This window comes from Notechis scutatus, chromosome 10 (genome assembly GCF_049901735.1).
Source record: "Notechis scutatus isolate UNSWTSFEM ecotype Mainland chromosome 10, rNotScu1.2, whole genome shotgun sequence".
Classification (NCBI taxonomy): Eukaryota; Metazoa; Chordata; class Lepidosauria; order Squamata; family Elapidae; genus Notechis; species Notechis scutatus.
Window position 1 is genome coordinate 4,836,147 of NC_142018.1, and position 27,625 is coordinate 4,863,771.

At 42.3% G+C, this 27,625-nt stretch overlaps 1 protein-coding gene across 2 annotated transcripts in view; it reads right to left on the reverse strand.

Annotated features, from left to right (window-relative positions):
- Positions 1 to 7,574: 7,574 nt before the first annotated feature.
- LOC113431220 (ubiquitin carboxyl-terminal hydrolase 12-like) overlaps positions 7,575 to 27,625 on the reverse strand; it is a 61,363-nt gene continuing 41,312 nt past the window's right edge. The window contains exon 9 of one of the 2 annotated variants that reach the window (XM_087971986.1): positions 7,575 to 7,838. In XM_087971986.1, coding sequence (XP_087828112.1) covers positions 7,818 to 7,838 — 21 coding nt within the window. In that variant the 3' untranslated portion in view covers positions 7,575 to 7,817. Of the gene's footprint in view, positions 7,839 to 23,430; positions 26,201 to 27,625 lie in introns of those variants that run through there. The other variant, XM_087971984.1, reaches the window with a different exon arrangement.

Below are 27,625 nucleotides of genomic sequence, written 5' to 3' on the forward strand. Positions count from 1 at the left end.
CAACCGTTCTTTATGCAGTTTAGCCTCCAGCCCCTTAAACGCCTTTGTTCTTCTCTGCACACTTTCAAGGGTCACAGCATCTTTTTTTGAATTGTAGTAACCAAACCTGGGTGCAGTATTGCAAGTGTGGCACCATTAGTGGAGTACAAAGCAGTACTATCACTTCATGGGATGCTATCCCTGTGTGCATGCAGCCTAGGACTGCATTGGCTCTTTTGGCAGCTGCAGCACATGGGCTGGCTCATGCTTAAGTGGCTGTCTATTAGGACTCCTAGATCTCTCTCACAGTTACTACTTTTGAGCCAGGTAGCCCCTACTCTGTACCTGGGCACTTTGGGTTTTCCTGCCTAAGTGCAGAATCTGAAGCAATGCAGTTATGTGGGAAAAAAAATTATCTGCAAATAGAGAGCTACCCAGAGTTGGTTATAACAAGGGTCTCTTTGCTGGCTGGGGAATTCTGGGAGTTGAAGTCCGCCAGGCTTAAAATTGCCAAGGTTGGAGAGCCCTGTTATAACCAACTCTCAGCAGCTCTCTTGGTGTGAATCTGCAGTTGATGCCTTCAGTCCAGTCAGAAGTGGAGGAGGCCTGGGGTTGCTGGGAAGGGAGGAAGCGGTTGACAGCCTTCTCTAGGGAAAAGAGAGTGATTCAAGGGTATTTTGCCTCTTGTTTGGCTTCCCCCTCCTGGTTTCCGTTAGCTGATTCCATAGAAACCCCACGGGAAGCGGAGGTGCATCAAGCTACAACATCCCCAGGGTGGAAAAAGTAATGTTGAGGCAAGGCAATAATCCCTCCTTGCAGCACCTCTGCGGAACCCCAAAGGAAGCGATGTAGTAAAAACGGTATCCTTCATGGACCAATTTCCTCTACCCTGGACAAATAATTTGAATTAGCTTGTGGGATGGGAAATAATAGGTGTGTGTTTGTGGTTAAGAAAATGTTTTTGGGAGGATGGAGAAGCATCAGTCTATACATGGTAAGACATTGAGTGTATGTGTGTAATGTATACTGCATACTTTGGTGCAAAGAAATCAAACTTTATACACCCAGTGGCAGAAAGGGAGACTCTTTTGGCACCTGAAAATATGGACGCCGTGTGCCCATCAAAAGGCAACATCCCTGCTGGAGATCACGAAGAGGGAAGTTGCAAAGAAGGGAGGGGTGTGGATCTGGAAAATGATCAATGGATTGGAATCAGTTCACCTCATTTTGCTTCTTGGTGTTTGTTTATTCATGTCAGAAGCATCACAATTAAAATCAGGCATAGTATATATGATATAAAATTTAAAATACAAAATTGAAATATGTACAAGTTAAATAGATTTTGCCCATAAACTAGCAACATTAATTGCATTCTGTCGTGGTGCCTTGAGGTCTCAAATGTGCACCGATCTGTGTACAAAGGGCAGGTATATATATGTGTGTGAGAGTGTATGTATGTCACCACAATTGCAAAAGGCAGACACAACAGGATAGTCCCATTTGTTTAGGGTGTTTCTGGATATTGTTGCACCCCTGTGCGGTCTATTCAATGATTTCCATACTTCTGGAGGAATCTGTAGGATGAAGAAATAATGAGGGATTAAAAATAGGGAGCAACCAAAAAGGATTTGGAACAGCCAAAGAATAATGAGAAAAGAATATGGGGCAATGAGAAAGAATTTGGAATAAAGAACAAGTAAAGAAGATGGAGCATAGTTTGGAAATGGAGAAGGGATGAATCCAGGTGGTTTATTATCACAGGATCTGTTTGACTTACATGCGGAACTGCTGGACTAAGAAGAGCTGAAATTTGGGAGAAGCATCAAATGAATGTGAGATATGCTGATGGAACCACTTTGGTGGTTGGGGCCCAGTGGAAAGGAATCTCTTCTTGAAGATCAAACAAAGATTAAAGCTGGCCCACTGCCTTCAAAAACAAAACAAAGGGCCTAAAATTTTATCAGTGGGCAATGTCAACCCAATGCAAACAATCGGAGAACGAATAGAGGAAGTGGCACCTCAAATGTACAGCAGGGGTGTCCACCCTTGACAACTTTAAGATGGCTGGCTGGGGAATTCTGGGACTTGAAGTCCACAAGTCTTAAAATTGAGAAGGGTGGACCCCCTGATTTAAAGGAAATGGGACTGTAGTCAGCAAGTAGAAAGACATTTGCTACTGTATATGGAGAAAAATTTGACAGAGAAGGCAGAATATTGAAATGTGGAGATCTCAAACTCACAACAATGGTATATATCAGAGGTCTCCAAATATGGCAACTTTAAGTCCTAAAGTTGTCAAGTTTGGGGGCCCCTGATATATATTGTCAAGAGTATGATTTCTGAAATTATAATTCAATGGCTATGAAAGATGGGCCTGTAGGAAGGCTGAATGAAGAAAAAACTCATGCCTTTGAATGGTTGGAGGTACCTTGGACAGCAGCAACAATGTTCAATAGCTCATGGAACAAAACCGGTCTGTATAGTGGCAGCTCATTGGAAAAATCACAAGTAGTTAAAAAAAAAAAAAGAGGTGAAGACAAAGTGACTAGATGCCCTCAATGGTGACCCAACAACAGGAGCTTGCAGAAACTCAGAGAAGTTGTAACTCACAGACAACCTTCTCCACATCGAAAACTAACCTTGGGTGGAACCAACGGAGGAGCTGGCACCTGGACCTGACAAAAGCCAGGAAGTATGAAGATAACTGAATAGACTGTGCATGTGTACAACAAGATCTGGAGACACTCTGAACAAATGGGCTCTCTGGTGCCTTCTGCCCTTTGTGATTGTGGTGACATGCAGACAACAACACATATGTATACCTGCCCTTTGTGTCTTGATCAGTGCATGCTTGAGGATCTCTTGCACCACGACAGAATGCAATTAAGGCCGCTAGTTTCTGGGGCAAGGTCGGTTTAATTTGTACATATTTTAAATGCATTTTATATTTTAAATGTTATGCCTTATAGCATGCCGCATTTTAATTGTGATGCTTCTGACTTGAATAAATGAAAATCAAGTTGTGAAGCAGTCAGCATTGCAGTTTATTGATTGATTAGTCTTGCGATTAGTCAATAAAATAAAAATAAAATAAAATCATGAAAACTGAACCACAAAATTTTGATGGCTGTTTTCAATTCTAGAATCCCAGTCAGCAATCTTTAAATTTCAAGTTTCCTGGGAGGGAGAAAAGGAAGAAAATGATAAGAAAATGAAAAAAGAAAGAAAATGATTTCTCAACAGGATTCTGAGCTTCTTGGATGCATCCAACAAATTCATTTTCTGAAGGCTGACCAGAATGGTCTCACCCAACCTCAGGCCCCAAATTCTCATGTTCTTAACCAAACCCTGAACCCTGAGCCATTTCAATTTAGACACATTGGATTTGAATAATTTTTTATTCCTAAATCTACAAGTGGGAATAGATGTCTTAGGACAACCAAGGTTAAATAACTTGGGTATTGGATATTTTTTTAAAAAAGGAAAAGAGACATTTTTAAAAAAGCAAAAATGGAGGAATGTAACACTTCAGGCTCTTGGCTGGAATCCATGAGAAACTTGCAAAATACAACCAATCTTTTATTAGCACAGAAGGGTGTTCGATAGTCCTCTGCAGGCCCTTCCCACATTTCTTCAGAAAGAAGAAGCAAGGAAATATGGGAAAGGTTTCAATTTATCTCCCTCCTCCTCCTCCTCCTCCCCCTCCTCTTCCTCCTCCTCCTCTCCAAGTGATGTGATGTGCTGCACAAAAATAGTTATGAATGGAAAAACAAGGGAAGGAGAACTACTGACATCATCCAGGCTGTAGCACCTAGGAAACCATTTTATAACTCCAAATAGGGGTCTTAAGATCTCTAAACCTCTTTTGCCTTTTAAATCTTCCATCTTTAAGTTCATTTAAAAACTTACCCTCATTTCATTGCATCACCAGCCCTGTTGTAGCATGCAGAGGCTGGGGGGAAATAGAATTTTGTTTTATCTGCAAGAGTTGTTGAATTTGATGTTTTTATTTGATTAAAATTAAACAAATGAAAAGGTGTTTAAAAGGGTGTATTTGGGAAAGCAGGTGAAAGCGAACAAACAAAGAAGAATCAGCCTTAAAATGTGTTTCTCCAGCAGAGAAACTTGGTGGATGTGATTAAAAACCACAGACTTCTGTGCATGAATATTCAAAGGCTTTCAACGACTATGTGCGCAATGCTACACATGTCTCTGATTTTAGCACATTTAACCTGCTTGCATAAGGAAGCCGCTACTCCCTTGCTAGTGACTTCTAAACGTCTGGCAAGAAGGAGGGATTTCTTACAAGTAGCACTGAAATCATGAGTGATCTTAAGCGTTGTATATTGCAACACTGAAATGCATAGTAGTATTGCAGGTTGCAGGAAGTGGGTTTGTCTAGTCTTGTGAAAAGAAGGACTGCGGTGACATGACAGCAATGTTCCAATATTTGAGGGGCTGCCACAAAGAAGGTGGGGCGACCTATTTAGCGAAGCACCTGACAAGAAACAGTGGTGTTCTGACCCATGCCCTTTTCCAACAAATCAAACACAATCCAGAAGGAACAGAAACCTTGTAATGCTTTTAGAAAATAATTAGCTGTGATAAGCACAAGCCTTGCCAAATTATGCGAGACTTGCCAAAAGATAACAGACAAGAAATAATGTGAAATACAAGAATCTTCAAATGCAAACTCAGGATACTGGAATGTCCACAAGGCTGGAGTTTCAAAATGTCTTTGCCTTCTGCAAAGTACGTTCATTTCACAGTTGGCTTTTATCTTATTGAAGGAGGGACCATTACCTTGCAGCCTTACTCCCGAGTCGCCCATGCTGTTGTAGCTGCTCTTTCCTGCAAGCAATCCTGCACGCACGCGCACTTGGCACAGGCTCCTCAGGAACCTCCTCATTGCTGCTGCCAGCCCCCACAATCTCTGAAGGCAGCAGTCCACTCCCTGATGGTCCTTGGCCCCTCATCTGAGTCATCGGTCTCCTCAGCCATCCACACCTGCTGCTGGCTAACCACAACAAGTAGATGGAAACTAACCAAGGAGAGAAGCAATTAAGGAGAGATTTTCTGACAGTGAGAGCAATTAACCAGTGGAACAGCTTGCCACCAGAAGTTGTAGTTGCTCCACCACTGGAGGCTTTGAAGAAGCTGGACAGCCGCTTGTCTGGAATGATACAGGGCAGTGATGGTGAACCTTTTCAGCACCAAGTGCCCAAAGTACGTGTGCCTTCCGCGCATGCATGCATGACCCCCATGCCCCAGTGCATGCATGTGAGACCCCTGCACCCTGTGCATTTGTGCATGACACCCCCTGCACATGCACATGCATGCAAACCCATGCGCCCTGCCCCCATGCATGTATGCATGACCTCCACATGTCCGCCCCAACCTTCCACGCAGGTGCGCACAACCCCCGCGCATGCCCTGGCCCCTGCACATGCACGGTAGAGACCCGAAGACCAGCTGGCCGGCAGGAGGCACGAGTGCACATATGCGGCAAAGGCTGAGCTGGGGCAACAGCTCGCATGCCCAGAGAGAGGGTTGTGCCACCTCTGGCACGTGTGCTATAGGTTCGCCATCACGGGTATAGGGTCTCCTGCTTGGGCAGGGGGTTGGACTAGCCCAGGGTTCGCCAACCTTTTGGACCTCGGGGACCACCAAACTCATACTTTTAAATCCTGTGGATCAGAGACCCTGCGAAAATCCCCCAAAAAGTCTGCAGGAAAATCCCCCACCCCGTTTTCCTACTGATCGATCGTCTCCAGCTCTGTTCTCAGGAGGAGAGAGAGAGAGACTTTGGCTTCATGCAAGGAAAGCAGCAGAAGCAGCAGAAGTCTTTTCTTTCTCTCCCTCAAACTCTGAGCAGGAGGTCAGAAATGAGTCTTTGTGAGACTTGTTGCAATGGCACAGCCTCTTGGAGCAGGAGGCCTTGCAGGGTGGCACAAGTTCCCCCCTTTCCCCTTCCCTCATTTCTGGCAGAGCCTTGTGCTCCGGGATGTGGGAGAAAGAAAACTTTGGCTGACATTTCTCTGTGGACCACCAAATTTTTCTTGCAGACACCAGTGGTCCCCAACCCACTGGTTGGCGATTACTGGGCTAGAAGACCTCCAAGGTCTCTTCCAACTGTATTATTCTGTATTTCTGCATTTCTGTATTGCGTGCACAGTGGACTGAAGATCTCTGACAGAAGCAGAGAGTTGATTTGTTAGGGAAGACCTACAATCCGTGAGGTTTAGTATTGTCCACCTCTTGAAGGTGAGGAATTGAGAATCAAAATTCCTGGAATTTTCCAATAAAATAAAAATCTCTCTTCGTGGGAGGAGAGATCCTGAAGAACAGCACCGGATGAGGATCGACAAAGACGAGATTGTCAGATGACCTGCTTGGTATCAGGTGACCTAATTCTGGACAGAAAGAGACGCCCTCAGATGTGGTTATTTCTGTTGCTTAATCAGGCAGTTTAGGATTTGGCACTTTTTGTGTTCCAGATAGTCAATTAAAGATGTTCTCTCACAGTTACCACAAGAGTGTCTGCCAGCCTCAAAAAAGCCAAAACAAAAATCTGGGCCAGGCAGTCGGTGGAGGTGATGTTATGTGTGCAGGTGTTTTAAGGAAGAGCTCTCAACCTTGGCCACTTTAAGACTGGTGGACTTCAACTCCCAGAGTTCCTCAGCCAGCTTTGCCAAGGTTGTGGCCAAGGTTGGAGACCCCTGGTCTGCTGGCTGAGGAATTCTGGGAGTTGAAGTCCACCAGTCTTAAAGTGGCCAAGGTTGGAGATCCCTGGTTTAAGGAGTATATCCAGCTTCTCATCCAAGCTGGCTCACACCTTCTAAAACATGAGGAAACATTTAATGACCACCACACTAGAAATAATACAGTCAAGAAAACAGAGCAACGACAGGAATTAAATAAAATGGAAGCCGTTAACTCTGATAAGGTCTTCCAGAGGTCAGCTCATGATGTGTGGGACAATCCACCACCCAGAGGCCTGGAAGGGCATCCTTGGAGATTCAGGGGCACTCGGTAGTAGACCCTGAGAAGCGTTTCAGACCACATGGCATCTCCTGGTGGTCAATGAGCTGAAATTGAGCGGCAAAGGCCCCCATACTCTTACCCCACAAAGGAAGACAAAGCCAGAGATTTGTAACTAAAAACTCCTCCCCCTGAATCCAACTAGAATAAAATGGGAGGAGGGGGATTTTGGTTATTTCCCTTCCAGGGGTGCTGACACACCTACTGGAGAGAGGGGGGAGGGGAGCAGGGAGGAAAGGAAGGAAGGAAGGAAGGAAGGAAGGAAGGAAGGAAGGAAGGAAGGAAGGAAGGAAGGAAGGAAGGAAGGAAGGAAGGAAGGTGATAGAGAGAAGGAGGGAAAGAAGGAAAGTGTCAGAGGAGGAAGGAAGGAAGGAAAGTGATAGAGAGGAGGAGGGAAGGAAGGAAAATGTCAGAGAGGAGGAAGGAAGGAAGGAAGGAAGGAAGGAAGGAAGGAAGGAAGGAAGGAAGGAAGGAAGGAAGGAAGGAAGGAAGGAAGGAAGGAAGGAAGGGTGTCCCAATGCACAACTATTGCTGATCTTTCTTTAGAAGCAAATACAACAGATGAATTACTGTAAACCAACAAGGTTACTAAGAAACATGAAGAAGTTATTAATAGAGTCAGAGAAACCTTAAGATTTGGAGAAATTTAACAAAAAAAATCCATGGCAACATTAGTAGTCCATTAGCAAGCCTGACAATTCAAAGTGCAGAGGGACAATGGAGTGGAGTGGAAGGGCCATTGGCCCCCTGATGAAGATGGCAGAAGACAAGAGTTCCAGCTGATCAGGTGGTTTACTTCAGTTCTGTGGATTTTTATGCTTATGGCATTAAAAAAAAAACCAAGTCAATCATTCCCCTCAGCTGAAAGTTTGCTGTACAATTAGCACAGTACAAAATGTTAGTGCAAAAAAATTAATAATCCCTTAATATTTTGAATATCATGCAAGCTAGATGGGCTCCATCCAGCGAATCGATTCAAAACAAACCAGCCCTGGTACAGTCCTGCTTTCCAACATCTATGAAAGACAAAAGGCTGTTTTTAATGTTGGGACTGAAGGAATAAAAATGTGTAAAATCTTTGGCAAGTGCCCACTGGAAACTGCTTATGGACAGTTCCAGGGCCGTTGATATTTTGCATGGAATCTTTTTCCTTACAGCTTTGTACAAATGAGGAGGGGTTGGAAAGCCAGTCGCTCAATGAATCTGAATTAGGGCTAAATTTAAATAGGATGCTTAGACAATCAAAGGCAAAACCAACAGCATCATTCAGAGCGGGAGAGGGAGAAACCGAATCAAACAGCCTTTGATTCATGGCTGCTCTGTAACTGGAATGGCAAAGTGAAGAGGCCATGGGGCTAAAACAGTCCCTGTGAATTAATTTTACCCCATTACGCTTCCCTCTCAGATGTTCAAGCCGCTTTTGGGAATCATTTACCCCTTATCACCAGAAACCAGATGCGTGGCACTGTAATGCGCTCTCTCTCTCTCTCTCTCTCTCTCTCTCTCAATTTCCAAGGAGATCACAATGGATGATTGCCATAGCAACAAGTAATCGCCTCTATTCAGTCACTGACTCATCAGCCATGATTCTGTTGGCAGTGAAGATGAACTGTGACACGCAGCTCAAAGTTGGCCTTCTTTGGGGGATCTCCAGAAAGGCCCTGGACGTTTTTGCTCTTCATCTCCCAACTCCAGTGGAGGCAACAGAATTAGTGAAGAAAATTAAAAGAACATTGGAGATCTTCTAGTCCAACCTCTACCCAAGGCAAGAGTCCTTATTCCATCCCAGACAAAGGGCTGTCCAGTCATTTGCTTGTTTTTGCTCTCTTAAAAACCTCCAGTGATGGAGCACCCGCAACTTCCGGAGTCAAACTATTCCACTGATTAATTGTTCTCCCTGTCGAGAAATTCATCCTTATTTCTAGGTTGGGTCTCTTACTGGTGATCTTCCACCTGTAATTTCTTGTCCTGCCCTTGGAAGGCACTTTGCAGCAGGGGTCTCCAACCTAGGCCACTTTAAGCCTGGAGGACTTCAACTCCCAAAATTCTCCAGCCAGCAAAGGCTTAAAGTGGCCAAGGTTGGAGAGCCCTGCTTTTGGAGAATAAATGGATTCTCTCTTCTTTGTGACAACCCTTCAAGTATGTGAAGACTGCTACCATGTCACCCTTAGTCTTTCTCTTCGTTAGAGGCGTAGCCAGTTCTCACAACCGTTCTTTATGCAGTTTAGCCTCCAGCCCCTTAAACGCCTTTGTTCTTCTCTGCACACTTTCAAGGGTCACAGCATCTTTTTTTGAATTGTAGTTGTTAAGCCTGGATTCCCCAACGGGTGTTAAGGAAAACAAACTAAACAGAATGTACAGCGAAGTCAGATAGGAAGACAGGTAAATGTGTGAGATAAGTTTTCTAGTTAACACGCAGTAAAAATACAGATACGCTTGTGCTATCAAAAATATAGTTTATTCCATTTAAGAATTATAGCATAGTCAAAATAAACGGTCCATTAGTCATATATCAATTTCAGTCAAGTCTTGTCGGGATACTCTATTTGCAAAGTCCGTGTTGAATAGCCAAATGTTAGTTCACTTACAATAAATCAGTCTAAATCTTTATCTTCTCTCCATTGAGAAATATCAACACTCCTCCTTCTCTCCCCTGTTTCAGCAAGAACGCAGTCATCAATCCATCCAGCAATTAGGGATCAGTAAGCCAGAGAGAGAGAGCTGCAATTGCCTCGCTTCTTATATAGTGCTTTTACAACCACACCCTTAATTACATTCTTGCAGTTAAAGTTACACACACTTTAACTAACAAACCATGATACCTTATTTATTATTTTTACCCAAACCAGTTAGGGTAAACAATGTTATCCCTAACAGTAGTAACCAAACCTGGATGCAGTATTGCAAGTGTGGCACCATTAGTGGAGTACAAAGCAGTACTATCACTTCATGGGATGCTATCCCTAGGACTGCGTTGGCTCTTTTGGCAGCTGCAGCACAGGGCTGGCTCATGCTTAAGTGGCTGTCTATTAGGACTCCTAGATCTCTCTCACAGTTACTACTTTTGAGCCAGGTAGCCCCTACTCTGTACCTGGGCATTTGGGTTTTCCTGCCTCCGTGTCGCAATGCAGTTCTGTGAAAAAAAAATATCTGCAAATAGTCAACATTCTACATTGACTAAGAAATGTTTTTAAAGTGGGTGACAAAAAAGCACAGAAACCCACATATGGTTAAGAAACAAAAATTAAAAAGTGGGACTCTCAGTGAAGGATGGCCTTGGCTTGGTTAACAGAATAAGAGTTGGAAGGGACCTTGGAGGTCTTCTAGTCCAATCCCTTTGCAGGAGACCCTATACCAGGGGTGTCCAACCTTGGCAACTTTAAGACTTGTGGACTTCAACTCCCAGAATTTCACAGCCAGCTTTGCTGGCTGAGGAATTCTGGGAGTTGAAGTCCACAAGTCTTAAAGTTGCCAAGGTTGGACACCCCTGCCCTATACTATTCTGGACAAGTAGCTGCCCATTTTCTTCTTAAAAGCCTCCAGTGATGGGTTGTTGTAGGATAATATTCCACTGGGTGATGCAAAGGCCTTTTTCACCAATTTTTCATGGACCTCAACTTAGAAGATGGCGGGATTCCAGGCAACATTCTTTCAAGATTTCCAGTTAGATTGTAGAAGAGAAACCAATGTGATCTTTATAGTGATATTCAGTGAAATATTTAGTGAATGTTTTAAGTATCCAGAGAATAGCTAGAGGATGGATGTTCCCGTCCGTACCTGAAATGGAGAGCTTTATTTTGTTTGATAATAATTTTATTAAAAATTACAATTGCAAAGATAAGAACTAATACAAACTTAAAAAAAGGAAAAGGATAAAGAGAAAAAATAGAATGTATATAAAAGAAAATAAAAATAAAAATATAGTAAACAAATATATAAAGACACGATTTCCTCCTTCATCACAACAAATATAAACAATTTTAATAAATGAACACCTCTACAAACATAAGACCTGGCCTCCTCTTATCTATAAACAAATATATGAAGCCTCATTATTTCAGTCCCACTGTCAGAAAAATTCCATGAAGGGTTATTAGAAATAACATATCTATTTTAACTTTAATCCACTAAATCAACTTTATATTCCTTCCTTTTATTTTTAATTATCTTGGCCTTTAATCCCTTCAAATAATGTCCTAGAATTTGATTTCTTTTCATTTTTTTTTCTTTATCCCTTCTCATAAAATTATTCCAAGTTTTAATAAGCTTTAATAAACCTCTTTTGTAAATCCAGTATAAGAACATTATCCAGGTTACTCTTTTTAAAAAAAATATTTTAATTGTTTTAATTATTAAGACATTCACCTGTTTGGAGCTTCATTGGATGTAGAATTCCAAATAATAACTTAGATTTTATGTACAATTGAATATGGACTTTGGCATTCAGTTTTTCCTTGTTTCTGTATTTTTCCTTCTTCCATTGTGCTCATCCTGTACCTTGATAACTTTTGAGGTCATACGGTATGCAGCCTGTTAAAAACTGGCCACTGAATTATAATTTTTAATTTAACTGAGGAAAGAATTATTTCCTGAAGAACATGAAGAAGAACCATACCAAACCATACTATCAATTAATTTTATTTCACAGACCAGCATAGAATACCATGATAATTATGCTAAAATAAGAATAAAAAAAATAAACTAACCATACTAACTCTGTTTAATTAATCCTTGCAAGTCATATTTCCTTACTTTTTCTCTTGGAGATGCTTTCTTGGCCTCAGATTAGGTGCAACTCAGAGGTCTCTGCAGAATGGAGTGAAAACAGTTCACGATGGGGGTGACAGCTGCTCTTTGGGTCTTTGGGAGCCTTTTGGATGGCCCTCGTTGCATAATAGACATGCATAGGAAAAAAAGGCCCATTGCTTGCTTGTGGTTCATGCTCTACCTACCAAAAAATGATCTTCCTCACCCTTGCTGCGTTCTCCATTGATGGTGGTGAAACATTGTTATTTTATAATAATGCCAACCATTTTAACCATCACCATTGCGCTTGGGAAAGGAATGTATTATGACTAAATTATTGCCATAAATCCGATTATATTTTACGACAGTGTTATGTGGATGGTGATAATAGTTTGGTGATGATGACTATGCTAATTTTATTGGGGAACAGATGGTTTATTAAATAAATGTATGTGTCTGTTAAACAGATAATTGTGCTTAGTGACTCAGATTGTCCTTAAAACTGTAGCAAATGTACAGGTGGTCCTCAACTTATGACCACAATTGAGCCCAAAATTAATGTTGCTAAATGAAACATTTGTTTAAGGGATGTCTGCTCCATTTTATGATTTTTCTTGCCACAGTTGTTAAGTGAGTCATTGCATTTGTTAAGTCAGTAACCTGGTTGTTAATTGAATCTGGCTTCCCCATTGGCTTTGCTTGTCCGAAGGTCTCAAAAGGGGATAGCGATAACAACAGCCCTGAGACTTATAGACCGCTTCACGGTGCTTTCCGGCCTCCTCTAAGGGGAGTCAGCCTGTCACCCCCAACAATCTGGGTCCTCCTTTCACCCACCTCGGAAGGACGGAAGGCCGAGTCAACCTGGAGCCTGGTGGGATTCGAACTGCCAAATTGCAGGCAGTCAGCAGAAGTAGCCTGCAGTACCGCGCTCTAACCACTGTGCCACAAGGCTTACGTGGCCCCGGGATACTGCAACCGTCATAAATAGGAGCCAGTTGCTAAATGTCTGAATTTTGATCATGTGACAATTACGGATGCTGCAATGGTCACAAGTGGGAAAAACAGTCATAACTCACTTTTTTTCAGTGCCGTTGTAACTTTGAACGGTCACTCAGTGAACTGTTGTAAGTCGAGGACTACTGCGAGTTTCAAAACATCTTCTTGGAGATTGATTGGAGGAGGGGGGAGGGCGGGGCAGCAAAGGAAAGTGCCTCAGGGGCAGAGGTGGCATTCAGACGGTTCTGGCCAGTCCTGGAAAACCGGTAGCGGAACTTTTGAGTAGTTCGGAGAGCCGGCCAATCCCACCTCTGACTGGCCCCGCCAACCCCATCTCTTCTCTGCCTCCCATCGAGTCCCAGCTGATCGTCTGGGTCTCCTTTGGTTGCCCTGCACAGGGGAAGGGAGCTGGAAAGCAGGTTAGTGGGGTGGGGAGGGAAGGGGGATTTTGCAGTATATCCTTCCCCTGCCATGCCCACCAAGCCACGCCCACCAAGCCAAGCCATGCCCACCAAGCCAAGCCACACCCACCAAGCCAAGCTACACCCACCAAGCCACACCCACAGCTGATCGGCTGGGTCTCCTTTGGTTGCCCTGCACAGGAGAACGGAGCTGGAAAGCAGGCTAGGGTGGGTGGGGAAGGAAGGGGGATTTTGCAGTATATCCTTCCTCTGCCACGCCCACCAAGCCACACCCACAGAACTGGCAGTAAAAAGTTTTGAATGCCACCACTGCGTCAGAGGAAAAGGTTTCCAACCACGTGAATTTCAGTTCCGGCTTTGCTTCGGTGCAATTCACCCGACTTCCAATGAAACGGTACCTTTTGCAACCAAGGGAACCAAGGGTCATTTTGACGTAAAATGGGTCATTTTGAGGCAGGGCTGACCCAAGTGTGAGCGAAGGAGGCATGGAGCTGCATCACAACCCTTGGCCTCAGCATTGGTTCCACTTGACTTCTAATAACCAAGGCCAAAACCAACGATCCCTCCTCACTAACAGCCGTGAGGAGATCCATGATGTTGCATGCGGAGCTGACCTTCCTTCTCACAGTTGCCTGACATCCCAAAGAATGGAAGCTGATTAGGAGACTCTTTCTTGAAGAGACCCAAGGCCGTGACGCATTGCAAATTATCCTCCTCCTTCACTTGCTCCAGCAATCAATAAGCAGAGGTTGCTTGGGCCACAGCTTGCCTCATAAACGCAGGTCTCCAGGGAAATGGAGCCCTTAGTTTCCAATTATCATTGTCATCTAGCAAAAGTTCTGAACATTAAACCTGGACAACTCAGAAATGGAAGCTCAAAAAAACAGGAGGAGAGGAACAGGGAAAGGGATGGAACTGGTCTTTTTAAGGGCCGTCTTGATCAAGTGGAAATTCTGAGCCTTTTTGATGTATCAAGTGTAAAAATCCTGTGTGTGTCTGTATGTGTGTGTGTGTGTAGGGGACTATCATTTAGTTGCAAGCAGGAGTATCTGCAAGAGGGCTATGTATGTGTATTCCAATAATCAACATGGGGACCAAAACTGCACGATTGAAATCATGCCTCTTTATCATGTGTCTTGCGCCAACGGTGAACTTCACACCATTGCAACCACCATCTTGGCTTTTTTGGACTCTCTTTGCTGACCCCCCAGGAACCATCTTCCTGCTACCAAGAATGGTTGATAAATATAATTAGTGGGTCAAAGGGTTTGTGCAGTCTCATTTACAAGTACGTGGATTTATAGCGGTGAGGTGGTTGGGGCTGGGGAATTTTGGGAGTTGAAGTCTACAAGTCTTGAAGTTGCCAAGGTTGGACAGATCTGGTTTACAGTAATCCTGTTTTCAGGGGGGTTTCTCTTCTTGGCCCTTGTTTGGGAGCTCTTACTCCAAACTCACCTGTGCAACTTTCTACACTTTAATCTTTTGAATGTATGTCTACCTTTTAAGGGCTGCCTTGATCAAGTAGAAATTCTGAGCCTTTTGATGTATCAAGTGTAAAAATCCTGTGTGTGTCTGTATGTGTGTGTGTAGGGGCCAAGACGCTTCACGTAATGCATATTAATATTTTCCAAAGCACTTTTCAATGATTTGTTTATATCTTCATCTTTGAGATCTACATCACCACCAATCTGTTGGGTTTGAAGGGAGAATTCCCTGGGTGTAGTGGCTCTTCTCCAGCTTGTTAACAGAATAACAGAGTTGCAAAGGACCTGGCTGGAGAACTTAGACCAGGGGTCCCCAAACTTGGCAACTTTAAGACTTGTGGGCTTTAATTCCCAGAATTGGAGGAATTCTGGGAGTTGAAGTCCACAAGTCTTAAAGTTGCTAAGTTTGGAGGCCTCTGCCCTAGACCTTTTCAGACAAGTGGCTGTCCAGTCTCTTCTTAAACATCTCAAACAATGGAGCACCCACAACTTCTGAAGGCAAGCTATTCAATTGGTTAGTAGTTCTCCCTGTCAGAAAACGACGTTAGTTCTCCCCTTGGTTAATTTCCATCCATTGCTTCTTGTCCTGCCTTCAGAGAATAGGCTGTCCTTTCTTTAGAAGATAGGTTGACCCCCATCTTCTTTGCAACAGCCTCTAAAATGTTGGAAGATGTTATCATGTCACTCCTACTCATTCTCTTTGTTAGGTTAGAGCAGGTGTCCAACCTTGGCAACTTTAAGACTTGTGGACTTCAACTCCCAGAATTCCTCAGCCAGCTTTGCTGGCTGAGGAATTCTGGGAGTTGAAGTCCACAAGTCTTAAAGTTGCCAAGGTTGGACACCCCTGGACTAGAGATACCTAATTCCTGCAACTGGTCTTCATAGGTTTTTGCACCTACTTCCCCACTCCTCTTTGTTGCTCCTCTCTGCACTCTTTCTAGAGTCTCAGCATCTTTTTTTTAATATCATGGGTGACCAAAATGTTACCCATTGTTACCCAATGGTTGGATATGTTGCTTTACTATTCCTATCCTCTTTGACTTAACTAAGTCTGACAGTGGAAGGACAACAGAACTTGAAAGTTCCAGATTGAGGAGGAGAAAGAGGACGGTCAGGATGGGGCAGCTTTTGAAAGCGGCCAAAGGAGGCAGTCACAGCTGGTGATCAAGCCCAGAGGTCGACTTTGAACAGCAACTTGTCTGAGATGGGCCTTGTCATTCCACACGGAAACATCGTCCTGCTATTTTAACCTTCCCGCTTGTCTTCAGAGAGCAATAAAAATATCCCACAGCCTCTAGACGTTTGTAGGAACATAACAACAATTTTGCTTTGAATGCTACCATAAGTGCCTAGGAACATTACATGGAATGTCATAGTTTTTCTCCACATCTGAAAGATGAAACAGGGTGATTTAATAACTAAATAAAGAAGAATAAAATTGCAGGACACTCTTCGATAGGCAGGCTAACAATTCTATCTATCTCTGTCTCTCATCCATCTATCATCTATCTATCTATCTATCTATCTATCTATCTATCTATCTATCTATCTATCTATCTATCCATCTATCTATCTATCTATCTATCTATCTATCTATCTATCTATCTATCTATCTATCTATCTATCTATCTATCTCTATCTATCTATCTATCTATCTATCCATCTATCTATCTATCTATCTATCTATCTATCTATCTATATCTCCAGTTATCTATTCATCCATGTAACACATCATCCATCAATCTATCATCTGTCTGTCTGTCTGTCTGTCTATCTATCTATCTATCTATCTATCTATCTATCTATCTATCTCCAGTTATCTATTCATCCATGTAACACATCATCCATCAATCTATCATCTGTCTGTCTGTCTATCTATCTATCTATCTATCTATCTATCTATCTATCTATCTATCATCTATCATATAATCTATCTTATTCTGCAAACTCTGGGAGATAGTGGAGGACAGGGAATTCTGGCATGCTGTGGGGTCACAAAGAGTTGACACAACTTAGCAATCAAACAACAACAAATCTCTCTCTCTCTCATCAATCTATCTACTTATCTATCATCCATCTATCCATCCTTTAACCTACCGTATCTATTCTTCTAAGGCTGCCTTGCTTCTTGAAAACTCATCCTTTTAGGAAACTTCATAAACCTGTAACTTATTTTCTTTTGCTGCAGCAATATATTTAGTTCCAGTGCTTTTAATGACTGTCATTCATGATTCTTGCTATTTTTTCCTCTTCTTTTTATGTCTGACTCAACAGTGATTACACATGGTTTTTTTAATAGGAGTGGGGGCGGGGGAGGGGTGTTGAGAAGATAAAATGAGCTTGCCACAAGTCCTAGTAACAGATTTCACACACACACACACACACACACAGAGACACCACACAGCACTTTTAAGTCTCAGTAGAAATTTTGACACATTTGAGACAAAAGCAGCAAGGTAACGATTCTTACCTATCGTGAATTCCAAGAAATAAAATTTTATTAAATTCAGAGCAATGAAAAACAGTAGGATTCCATGACAGTGAAGGCAATGAACTCATAATGAGTAAGAGTTTGAAAAAAAAAAGGGGGGGGGGAGATAGTAAATGCATAATTACAAAACAAAAACAAAACAAAACAAAAAAGAAAGGAAAAAACGGGGGATGGTGGAAGGCTACACAAAAAACATGAAGACCTGAACATGAAAAAAAACAAAACACGGAAGATGAAAAGAAAGATAAGTGAAGAGGGAACCTTTGGTAGTCCTTGAATCAAATATTTATGCTCATCCTAACAGCCACCTCACATGGTTATTTGGGGGTTAGAATAAAGAAATGTGGGTTGGTGGGCCTGGAATCACATCGGCTCACACCTGAGCAGGGCGTGTAATGAATGCTGACATCTCAAAACCTCTGTTATGGAAATGATCCCTGGGGTTCTTAAACTGTGTCAGAAAAGAGCCATGAGGTCCAGGAACAGCAAGGAACAGATCTATTAAGACAGGGGTCCCCAAACTTGGCAACTTTAAGACTTGTGGACTTCAACTCCCAGAATTGCTGGCTGAGGAATTCTGGGAATTGAAGTCCACAAGTCTTAAAGTTGCCAAGTTTGGAGACCTCTGCATGAAGAGGTTCTGAGATCCGAGAATACTTTTTAACACACTTGTTTTACCTAACAGAACAGACCAAAAAGAAAAGATTTTTTTTTTGTATTGAATGTTTTATAAGATGGACAAACTAATTGTATTACTATTTTGTGATGAATATCGATATGTCTATTATGATGATTGTCATGATTAATGTTGTATCTCTACTTAGACCAGGGTGTCCAACCTTGGCAACTTTAAGACTTGTGGACTTCAACTCCCAGAATTCCTCAGCCAGCTTTGCTGGCTGAGGAATTCTGGGAGTTGAAGTCCACAAGTCTTAAAGTTGCCAAGGTTGGACACCCCTGACTTAGACTGTGGCCAGACAACACTTTGTTCAGACAGATATGGATTTTTTTTATTTGTATTTTTTTTAAAAAAATGTATCAATAAAACATATACAAAAAAAAAAAAAAAAAAGAAAGAAAGAAAGAGATCCCATCATGCTCACGTGGAACAACTGCTAATAGCCTTTCTCCGAAAGCTGCCTCATTTGGCCTATCCTGCCTTGGATTGCTGTTGGCTCTGCCATAAAGCAAAACCGCAACAGGGTTGCTGCAATCAAAATCCATGTCTGGGGAGAAATCCATAGTTCCCCACTTCTACAGAGCCCTCACATGCTGGGCATGAACTATTTCAACTGCTCCCCTCAGGATGCTGCTATAGAGCATTGCATGCCAAAACAAGCAGGCACAGAGACAGGTTTTTTTCCCGTGGCATCACTCTGCGGAACACCTGATTCCCACAGGCCTAAAGATATCTGACCATGTAGTTGGACTGAATTGCTATTACCCTTTGCATCTTTCCTATTAGCTGCTCCTATTGGTGTCTTATGACTGTCACTTTGTTGGTTATGTGTATCTTGTGATTTATGAATGTATTTTATGATTAATAATCCATCACTTTGTAGCTTGTATGTATACTGAGAATATATGCACCTCAGATAAATTCCTTATGTGTCCAATCACACTTGGCCAACAAAAAAATCTTCTCTTTTCTTCTCTCCTCTCCTCCTTCCCTCCCTCGCCTCTATTGTAGTCCACTCCATTCTTTCTTTTCACAGCCCCCAGAAGTTTAAGGAGAGCATGTTATTAAAGCTTTAAAAAAATCACCCAGATTAATCTTTTGTGTTTATGAGTGGTGTGAGTTCTCCAGTTTTAATTTAGAGTAACTGTGTATGCCAGCTATCAGAGCTTTGGGGAATAAGAATCCATAAAAATAGATGATCGTTGATTCGTATTTTTAGCTCTTCCTCACAACCCACTAAAAAAAACCTTCTGCATTCCATAAACTTGTCAGCATTTTCAAATCCGACCCCTAAGATGGTTCTTTTTGGCTTCATTGCCTACTCAAAACACAAAAAAACCCACGTTAGATATAATTTTTTTGAGAGGGTAATGTCTCCCCCGCACCTTTTGGGCAGAAATGTCATGATGGAGAGGAGGAAGTAAGCAGCGGTGATACAGGTTTAAGCATCTTTGGGAAAGGAAGGAGGGAAGCTGTTCCTTGTTTCCTGCCATAGAAGGCAGTGGCAAGTAAGAAATTCTTATCACCATCATTTCGCACAATTCCAGGACAAACCCAGAGCAGATGTGGCTCATGCCCGCTCAAGCCGTTTGTGCAGTGGAGCTTCCGACATTCATTTCAACCTTCCTTGCAGTGGCAGGAGGTGAAACCCTATTTTTGAAGCACAGCATTGAAATAGTCTCAGTCAAGTCAGCTTTGACTCCTGGTGACTACATAGAATCATAGGGCTGGAATATAAAAGTAGCGAAGGGAGTGTGCATGTGTGTGTGTGTGTGTGTGCGTGCATGCATGTGTGTGCACGGGCGCGCACACACACACAGTTACAGTCCTGGAGACTGCTGCATGCTATGTATAATGGCCACTGTACCTGTCAATCTTCTTCAATTCCATACAAGGGAATGTATTGCAAAACATACGATGAATGGTTGCAGGAACTGGGCCTGGCTAGTCTAAGGAAGAGAAGGACCAGGGGAGACAGGAGAGCAGTCTTCCAATAGTTGAGGGGCTGCCACAGAGAAGGAAGGATCAGCCTGTTTTCCAAAGTACCTCAAGGCCAGACAAGGAATAATGGATGGAAACTGAACAAGAAGAGATTTAACTCAGAAATAAGGAGGAATTTTCTGACAGTGAGATCAATCAACCAATGGAACAGAAGTTGCTTTCAGAAGTTGTGAGAGTTTCATCCCTGGAGGCTTTCAAGAAGAGACTGGACAGCCATCTGTCAGAAATGGTGTAAGGTCTCATGCTTGGGTGGGGGGTTGGACTAGATGACCTACAAGGTCCCTTCCAACTCTGTTAATCTGTTAATGTCTTGTCTACAAAGTGAACTTGATTGGAGAAAATGCCTCTGGATCTCCTATCAGCTTGCAATTTATTTTTTTAAAGAAAAGGGACCGGGCAGTCCAAGCTTTTTTGTAAAATCCAAAAGAAGACAATGATAAATTAGGGCCAGAGAGACCTCAGGGGCATTAAAGCACAGAGGGCAGAACAAGAAGTCATAGGTGGAAGGTAGTTAAAGAGAGATCCAATCTTGAAGTCAGGAGAAAATTTGTTGACTGTGAGAACAATTAGTCAGTGGAAGAGTTTTCCTTCAAAAGTTATGGGTGCTCCAACATTTTTAAGAAGAGATTGAACAGCCATTTGCTCTAGCTTCAGCTGGAAGACCAGAACTTGAAGATCTCGGAGGTCTCTTCCAGCCCTATTCTATGTTCTAGAAGAGTGGATGGGGAAACCTCTCCTCTATTAGCCTTTTTGAAATGGGGATTTGTCACATCACAAGAATAAACCCTTGGCACCATCGTATTTCTCACTTCCATCCAGATGTGACTCATAACACAAACTTCAGTCAGTTCTGTGTCTTCCTTTAGCCTAAACCAGGGGTCTCTCCAACCTTGGCCACTTTAGGACTTGTGGACTTCCAACTCCCAGAGTCTTCAAGTGGCCAAGTTTGGAGAGCCCTGGTTTGGATGGTCTGGTTTCTGAAAGGATCATCTACTTAATAACCGCAGGGGTTTTGCTTAGCAACTGTGGCAAGAAAGGCCGTAAAATGAGGCGAAACTCACTTAACAATGTCTCAACGACAGAAACATTGGGCTCAATTGTGGTTGTAAGTTGAGGACTACCTTTAATTGAACGTGGTTTAGTTGGCCAAATTGTCTGGGCTCAGGAGAGCGGCAGGTAAGAAATCTGATGAAGTCAAGAGGAGTATTCTAGATCCTGCCCGTTGCATTCTTTTCGGCAACGGTTCGTTTGCCAGCCTTGCCGCTTAGACTTAGAACCAGGATATGATCCTGTCAGAAACCAGATCATCCAAAGGAGGGGTCTCCAATCTTGGCCACCTTAAGACGTGTAGACTTCAACTCCCAGAGTTCCTCAGCCAGTTTTGCTGGTTGTCCAGTCTTAAAAGTGGCCAAGGTTGGAGACGCCTGGTCTGCAGGCTGAGGAACTCTGGGAGTTGAAGTCCACACATCTTAAAGTGGCCAAGGTTGGAGACCCCTGGCCTAAACGCTGTAGCCTACAAGAGGCCACCCAGCTTCTGCATGTTGTCATTTCCACTGTGGTCCAGCAGCAGAACTTTCCCCCCGTATTTCAGAAGGGAGCCATGGAAATCTGGGCATAACAAGCCATGGCTTCCAGATGTCTTGTCCATCATGGTTTTATGTTCTGGGAGATGTTAATCCAAGGTTTGATCTAAGGATTATTAAGAACATCTGCAATATGCTCTGAACGTTTATTACTGAAGCTGATCAGCCAGGCAAGCTCCCATTCCCATTAGAATTGCATAAATGCAAATGAAATCTGCCTTTCACGCCAACTTGATCTGCATTTATGCAGATGAAAGGAAGAGAAATCCATCGTTTCTACTCTAGAACAAAGAGAGCTAAACATTCGGAGGCCGTGGCCAGCTTCTAGTCCTTGCTAGTTGGCTCAGGTATACCTCAGAAAAATCCACATCCCTGGGAGATTTGGATAATACAGATTGTCCTCAACTTACGACAGTTCATTTAGTGACCATTCAAAGTTACGACGACACTGGGGAAAAAAGGGTGCTATCTCCACTTCTCTTCTCCCTATATACCAATGACTGCATCTCAAACGATCCATCTGTTAAAATACTGAAGTTTGCTGATGACACAACAGTGATTGGTCTCATTCGAGACAAAGACAAATCTGCATACAGGCAGGAGGTTGTACAACTTGCCTCGTGGTGTAACCGGAACAATCTGGAACTGAACACACTCAAAACTGTAGAAATGGTGGTAGACTGTAGGAGAAACCCTCCCATACTCTTAACCCTCCAATACTAGACAACACAGTATCAACAGTAGAGACCTTCAAATTTCTAGATTCTATTATATCACATGACCTGAAATGGATACCTAACATCATAAATGTCATCAAAAAAGCACAACAAAGAATGTTCTTTCTGTGCCAACTCAGGAAGCTCAAACTGCCCAAAAGGAGCTGCTGATCCAGTTCTACAGAGGAATTATTGAGTTTATCATCTGCACCATTATAACTGTCTGGTTTGGTTCTGCAACCCAACAGGGCAGACACAGACTACAAAAGAGTAATTAGGACTGCAGAAAAAACAATGGCTACCAACCTGCCTTCCATCAAGGACCTGTATCCTGCACGAGTCAAAAAGAGGGCTGGGAAAATATATATAGACCCCTCACATCCCAGACATAAACCGTTTCAACTCCTTCCCTCAAAACGACGGTATAGAGCACTGCACACCAGAACAACTAGACACAAGGGGAGGTTTTCCCCAAACACCATCACTCTGCTAAACAAATAATTCCCAACGGTGTCAAACTATTTAGTAAGGCTGTATTACTATTATTCTTCTCATCCTTCCTAGTACCTATCTCCTTCTACTTATGAGTGTAACCATGTTGCTGGTATCTTTACAATTTATTTATCTTTACAGTTTTAGTTGTTCCCAAGTAGGATTTATTAGTAACCTATGACTATTAGTAACCTATGATTATCACTAAGTGTTGTATCTTATGATTCTTGATGAACGTATTTTATTTTGTCTTTATGTACAGAGAGCTTATGCACTAAAGACAAATTCCTTGTGTGTCCAATCACACTTGGCCAATGAAGAATTCTATTCTATTCTAAAAGAGAGAGACTTATGACCATTTTTCACTCTGACCTTTAAGCAACTGACTCATATTCATGACATTTGCAGTGTCTTGGGATCACGGGGCCACCTTTCGAGATCTTAGCAAATGTTTCACTTAGCCACAAAGGTCTAGGGCTCAATTGTGGTCATAAGTCAAGAATTACCTGTAAATTGGAAGGAAGTGATGCAATTCAAATTGAAATTATGCTGCACAACAACGTAACTCATTTGGCCTTTGGCTCCAAGTAGGCTGAATACCCTCGTTTGGAAACCACGGTTTGCATGTGACATGCAAACTCAACATTCTAGTTTGTTCAGCAAACCACATCCTAACACAATGCCTGGAACTGGCTGTTACTTTGAGTGCTGGAAAAAGGCAGGTTAAAAAAATGTACTGAGATGTCTTTATGTGGCATTTCAACGACATTTTAAAACAACAACACACACACACACGTGGCTGAGACAATTTCACCATACGTGACCTTTATTGGTGATATCAGGGCATCATTTATGATACAGAAGTCACATCATCCCATTCTCTTCCAATTCAATCCCCTTATAAATCTGTAGCAAAAGTGCACTTTAATCTAGAACATATATATATATATTTTCAATACTCTCTCCCTTGTTCAAGTCAGGTATTATTCGTAAAAACATTATCACCAAATATACAAAATGCAAGTTAGCCTTTTCCTATGCTGGGCAGTGTTCCCTGCCTTCCAACGGGTGGGGTGGGGTCTTTGCCTATGGAGCAACCAGCTTCACCCACCAAAGAGGTCTACAGGGTGAAGTGGATTAAGGATCTTTTGTGGTTTTATAACCAAAAGTTCATACTGAACGCCCAAACCGCCTACTAGTTGTCAACAGCTCTTTGTATTAGAGATGACCACCTCTGAACAAAATGGGACTCTGGCATGTGGGACTGAACATAACCGCACCAGTTGCCTGCCTGAAGTAGTGAGACGGTGGAAATCGGAATTATTCAAGACGCATTACGTGACATTATGTGCCGTGAAGGGAAGGTCCCTGCTAACCAAAAGAAAGCAAGCAGCCGCTGCTAAGACAATCTTAGACTCTCCCCGGAGGTCCCAGCTACTCCATTTTGGGAACCTCGCTGAGGATCCGCTCTTGGGGAGAGCGCCAACTTCTTCCAGGCCCCATGGAAACCTGTAGAGCCGCGGATGCTCTGAAGGGGGCTAAGGCAAACACGGGCGAGTCTCCTTCTCGGACATGGCCTATGGCAGGGGTCTCCAACCTCGGCCCCTTTAAGCCCGTAGGACTTCAACTCCCAGAATTCCCCAGCCAGCTTTGCCTCTGGCCTTAAAGTGGCCAGGGCTGGAGACCCCTGGTCTATGGAGTTTGGATGCTGCTGCAGAGATGCAAGGGAAAGCTTTCCAATTCAACCAACAGATATGGAGCCGAGGAAGCAAGGAAAATGTCGCTTTTTTTTTGTTGCCGGCACAAGCCAGGCAAACCTTCGGAAGCAGCAGTTGGCCTGACCTTCCAATCCCAGATTCGAGTTCAACCGTTGCTGTTTTCTGAGTTGATCCTCTTTCTTGGCAATTCCCGGCAGCAGGTGATTGTGGGAAGCTTTGGGGGGGGGGGGGACGAGAAGAGATAATTTCAGAGTTCTCTCAAACAGGAAGTCCATTCTTATTACCATTCATGTGGACCAACAAAGAAAGTGGTGCATTCGTCAAGGCGCACCAAGGGCGGCTGGGATCAGCTGCCCTTCATTGGGGGCGCTTGGCACCACCAGGCCTTCTGGGAGGCTGCTGGGAAGAGGGAGAGGCGCCAGTGGTTCCCACAGCCCTAACTGGCTTTCAGGTCACAGCCCAATCTAAGGTTCTTAGGAGCCTAAATAATTCCGGCAGATCCTTCTCCAGTGCGTATTTTTCCCCTTTTAAAAAGGCTCCGAGTTATAACGCGTATCATTGGAAAATAGACGCTAAGTGTGATTTAGTCTTTATAATACTGCCTTTTCTCTCTCTCTCTCTCTCTCTCTCTCTGTTGAAGCAGCAGCAGCAGCAGCATAAATGTGAACTGCAAAACGAGAGGTGGAGAGCAGGAGGTGATGGAAGTTAAGAGGAACTCTTTTCAAGGCATAGACAGGCTTTCGTTTAAGTCCTTAACCCACCCCTGAATTGTTTTCAAGGCCAAAATCGTAATTATTATTTGAAGCTTAAAAGTTTAGAGCAGTGATGTCCATTTACATACGGCATGGCGAACCATGCTGAGAATTGCTTCTCACATGCAAAACTGAACCCTTAATAGATCCTGTTTCAGCAAAGGGCACTTTTGGCTTAGAGAAGAGCTCCGAGAAACTGTTCTTTTAGTTTTTATGCTAGATGTGACCTCCAACACTTACATCTATTTCTTTTCTGACTTCTACAGTATTGTGGTTCTGAGTCAAAATCTCTCTCTTTTTTTTTTTACAAAGGATTAACAGATTTATAAAGCATATAAAAATTACTTTCCAAGGAAAATTTTAAGAAAGAGACAAAGTGGAACAAATGTAGAATAAATAGTGTTATCGGAAGTAAAAGTGACATCTTTAACAAAATCATCAGTCCTGTAGAAACGCCTAATGTCCTTTTTCCCATAGGAAAAAAAAGAGTAAAAATTAAAGCACGATGCTTCCAGGATGATTTAAGCTGGCCGCAGTCTTGAATGACCGACCGAAACGGCAACTTTCATCAACTTTCTTCTGCTCGAGTCCCAGAAGAGAACAGGGATTCAGCAAATACCGGAAGGGAAATCGTTCTGTTAGCATACAGAAAAATGGCAATAACAGAAACCAAAGAAGAGTCTTAAGCCACGACTGAACAGTGAACGGATTTTACAATGTTACTTTAAAAATCACTTTCTTGGTTCTTGAAGAGTTAAGCAGCCAGGTTTCAAGTAGAGGTAAAAGATTTTGGAAGTTAGCAAGTATAAAATAGCCTAGAAAGAAAATCAAAGCAAAATGCATCCTTGCTCAGAATTGTTCTCTTCAAGGAAATGCACCCCTTGATTGATTGCCCAGGATAACCAGGAGGAATCGTTTCAGCCATCACTCTGTGGTCCTTTCTGGGCACAGCCTTGATCCCTTCTTTTGTGCGCAAGGTGTCCCCAAAATGGGCCATCTCAGTCTCTGGATTGGTAGAAAAGGATATACCCAGATTCTGAATTTTTGGAAATGTCTGAGGTCAATCCATAGAATTCTTCAATTGCTTGAGCGTCGATTTTCTACAATTTAAGACAATGGAGAGAGAGAGAATCAGAATCAATGACAATTTCCTCCGGTCCAGCCTTTTCACGCCCTGATTTTAAGCACATAAAGGAGCATATTTGTAGCTCAGGGTTGAGAGGGGTTTCCTGGTGCTCCCTTGAGTTTGGTTGTTTTCTGGCAGACATTTCATTACCCAAACTAGGTAACGTCATCAGAACTGGCACTAATATTCTATATACTTAAGAATATGTCAAAGTGGAGGATTTGGCTTTCCTAATTGGGAGTTGTATTATCAAGCTGCAAACTTAATGTGGGTTAAAGAATGGATAACGTTAAGAAAGTCTAGATTACTGGCATTGGAAGGACATGACTTATTATTGGGTTGGCATGCTTTTTTTATGGTATAAGGGAACTAAATCGCAGGGTTATTTCAGAAGGCACTATATATGGGAATCGTTATGGTTGAATTGGGAGAAAATTAAGAAACAATGTTATTTGAAAATACCAGTTTGGTTATCAACTATCGAAGCTTTTTCCTATCCCATAATTTATAAGAAGGAACAAACAGTTAGATATGGGGAAATACTGGATGAAAAGGGTGAACTTAAAACGATGCAAAAGTTAGAAGAACAAGATATAAAGATGAATTGGTTTTCATATGCGCAAATACACTCAAGGTATCTTAAAGATTCAAAAACAGAAGGATTTTATGATAAATTGACTGATTTAGATAGGATTTTGACAGGTTCTGATGAAAAAGTGATTAAAAAACTATATAGTTATTTGTTGGAAATTAAATTAGAGGAAGAACAAGTCAAAGAAACAATGATTGTTTGGGGGAAGAACTTTGGATATGGGATTGATTTAGAGAAATGGCAAAAATTGTGGTCTCAAAATTATAAAATGACAATGTCAGTAGCATATAAAGAAAATTTGTATAAGATGTTTTACAGGTGGCATTTCCCCCGACAAGAATAGCAAGAATGTTCAAGAACAAATCTGAAAAGTGCTGGAAATGTCATCAGATCCCTGGCTCATATTACCATATGTGGTGGACTTGTGAGGAGGCCAGGAAATACTGGACTAGAATTCGCATATGGTTGGAAGAAATGACAAAAGAACATATAGATTTGAAACCAGAGATTTTTCTATTGGGAATCTTACCTGATACATATAATAAAAACTTAAAGTATTTGATTGTAAATGTGTTAACAGCGGCTAGGATTGTATTTGCTAAAAATTGGAAGAGTAAGAAAATACCATTAGAGGAAGAAATTATTAAGAAAATACTGGATTGTGCTGAAATGAGTAGATTGACATTTGAAATTAGAGAACAAGAAGATAAACAATTTTATGAAGTTTGGGATCTTTTTTATCAATGGTTAGATAATACAATATAATAATAGAATATTTAGAAACCTAGGAAATAATGAATATACATT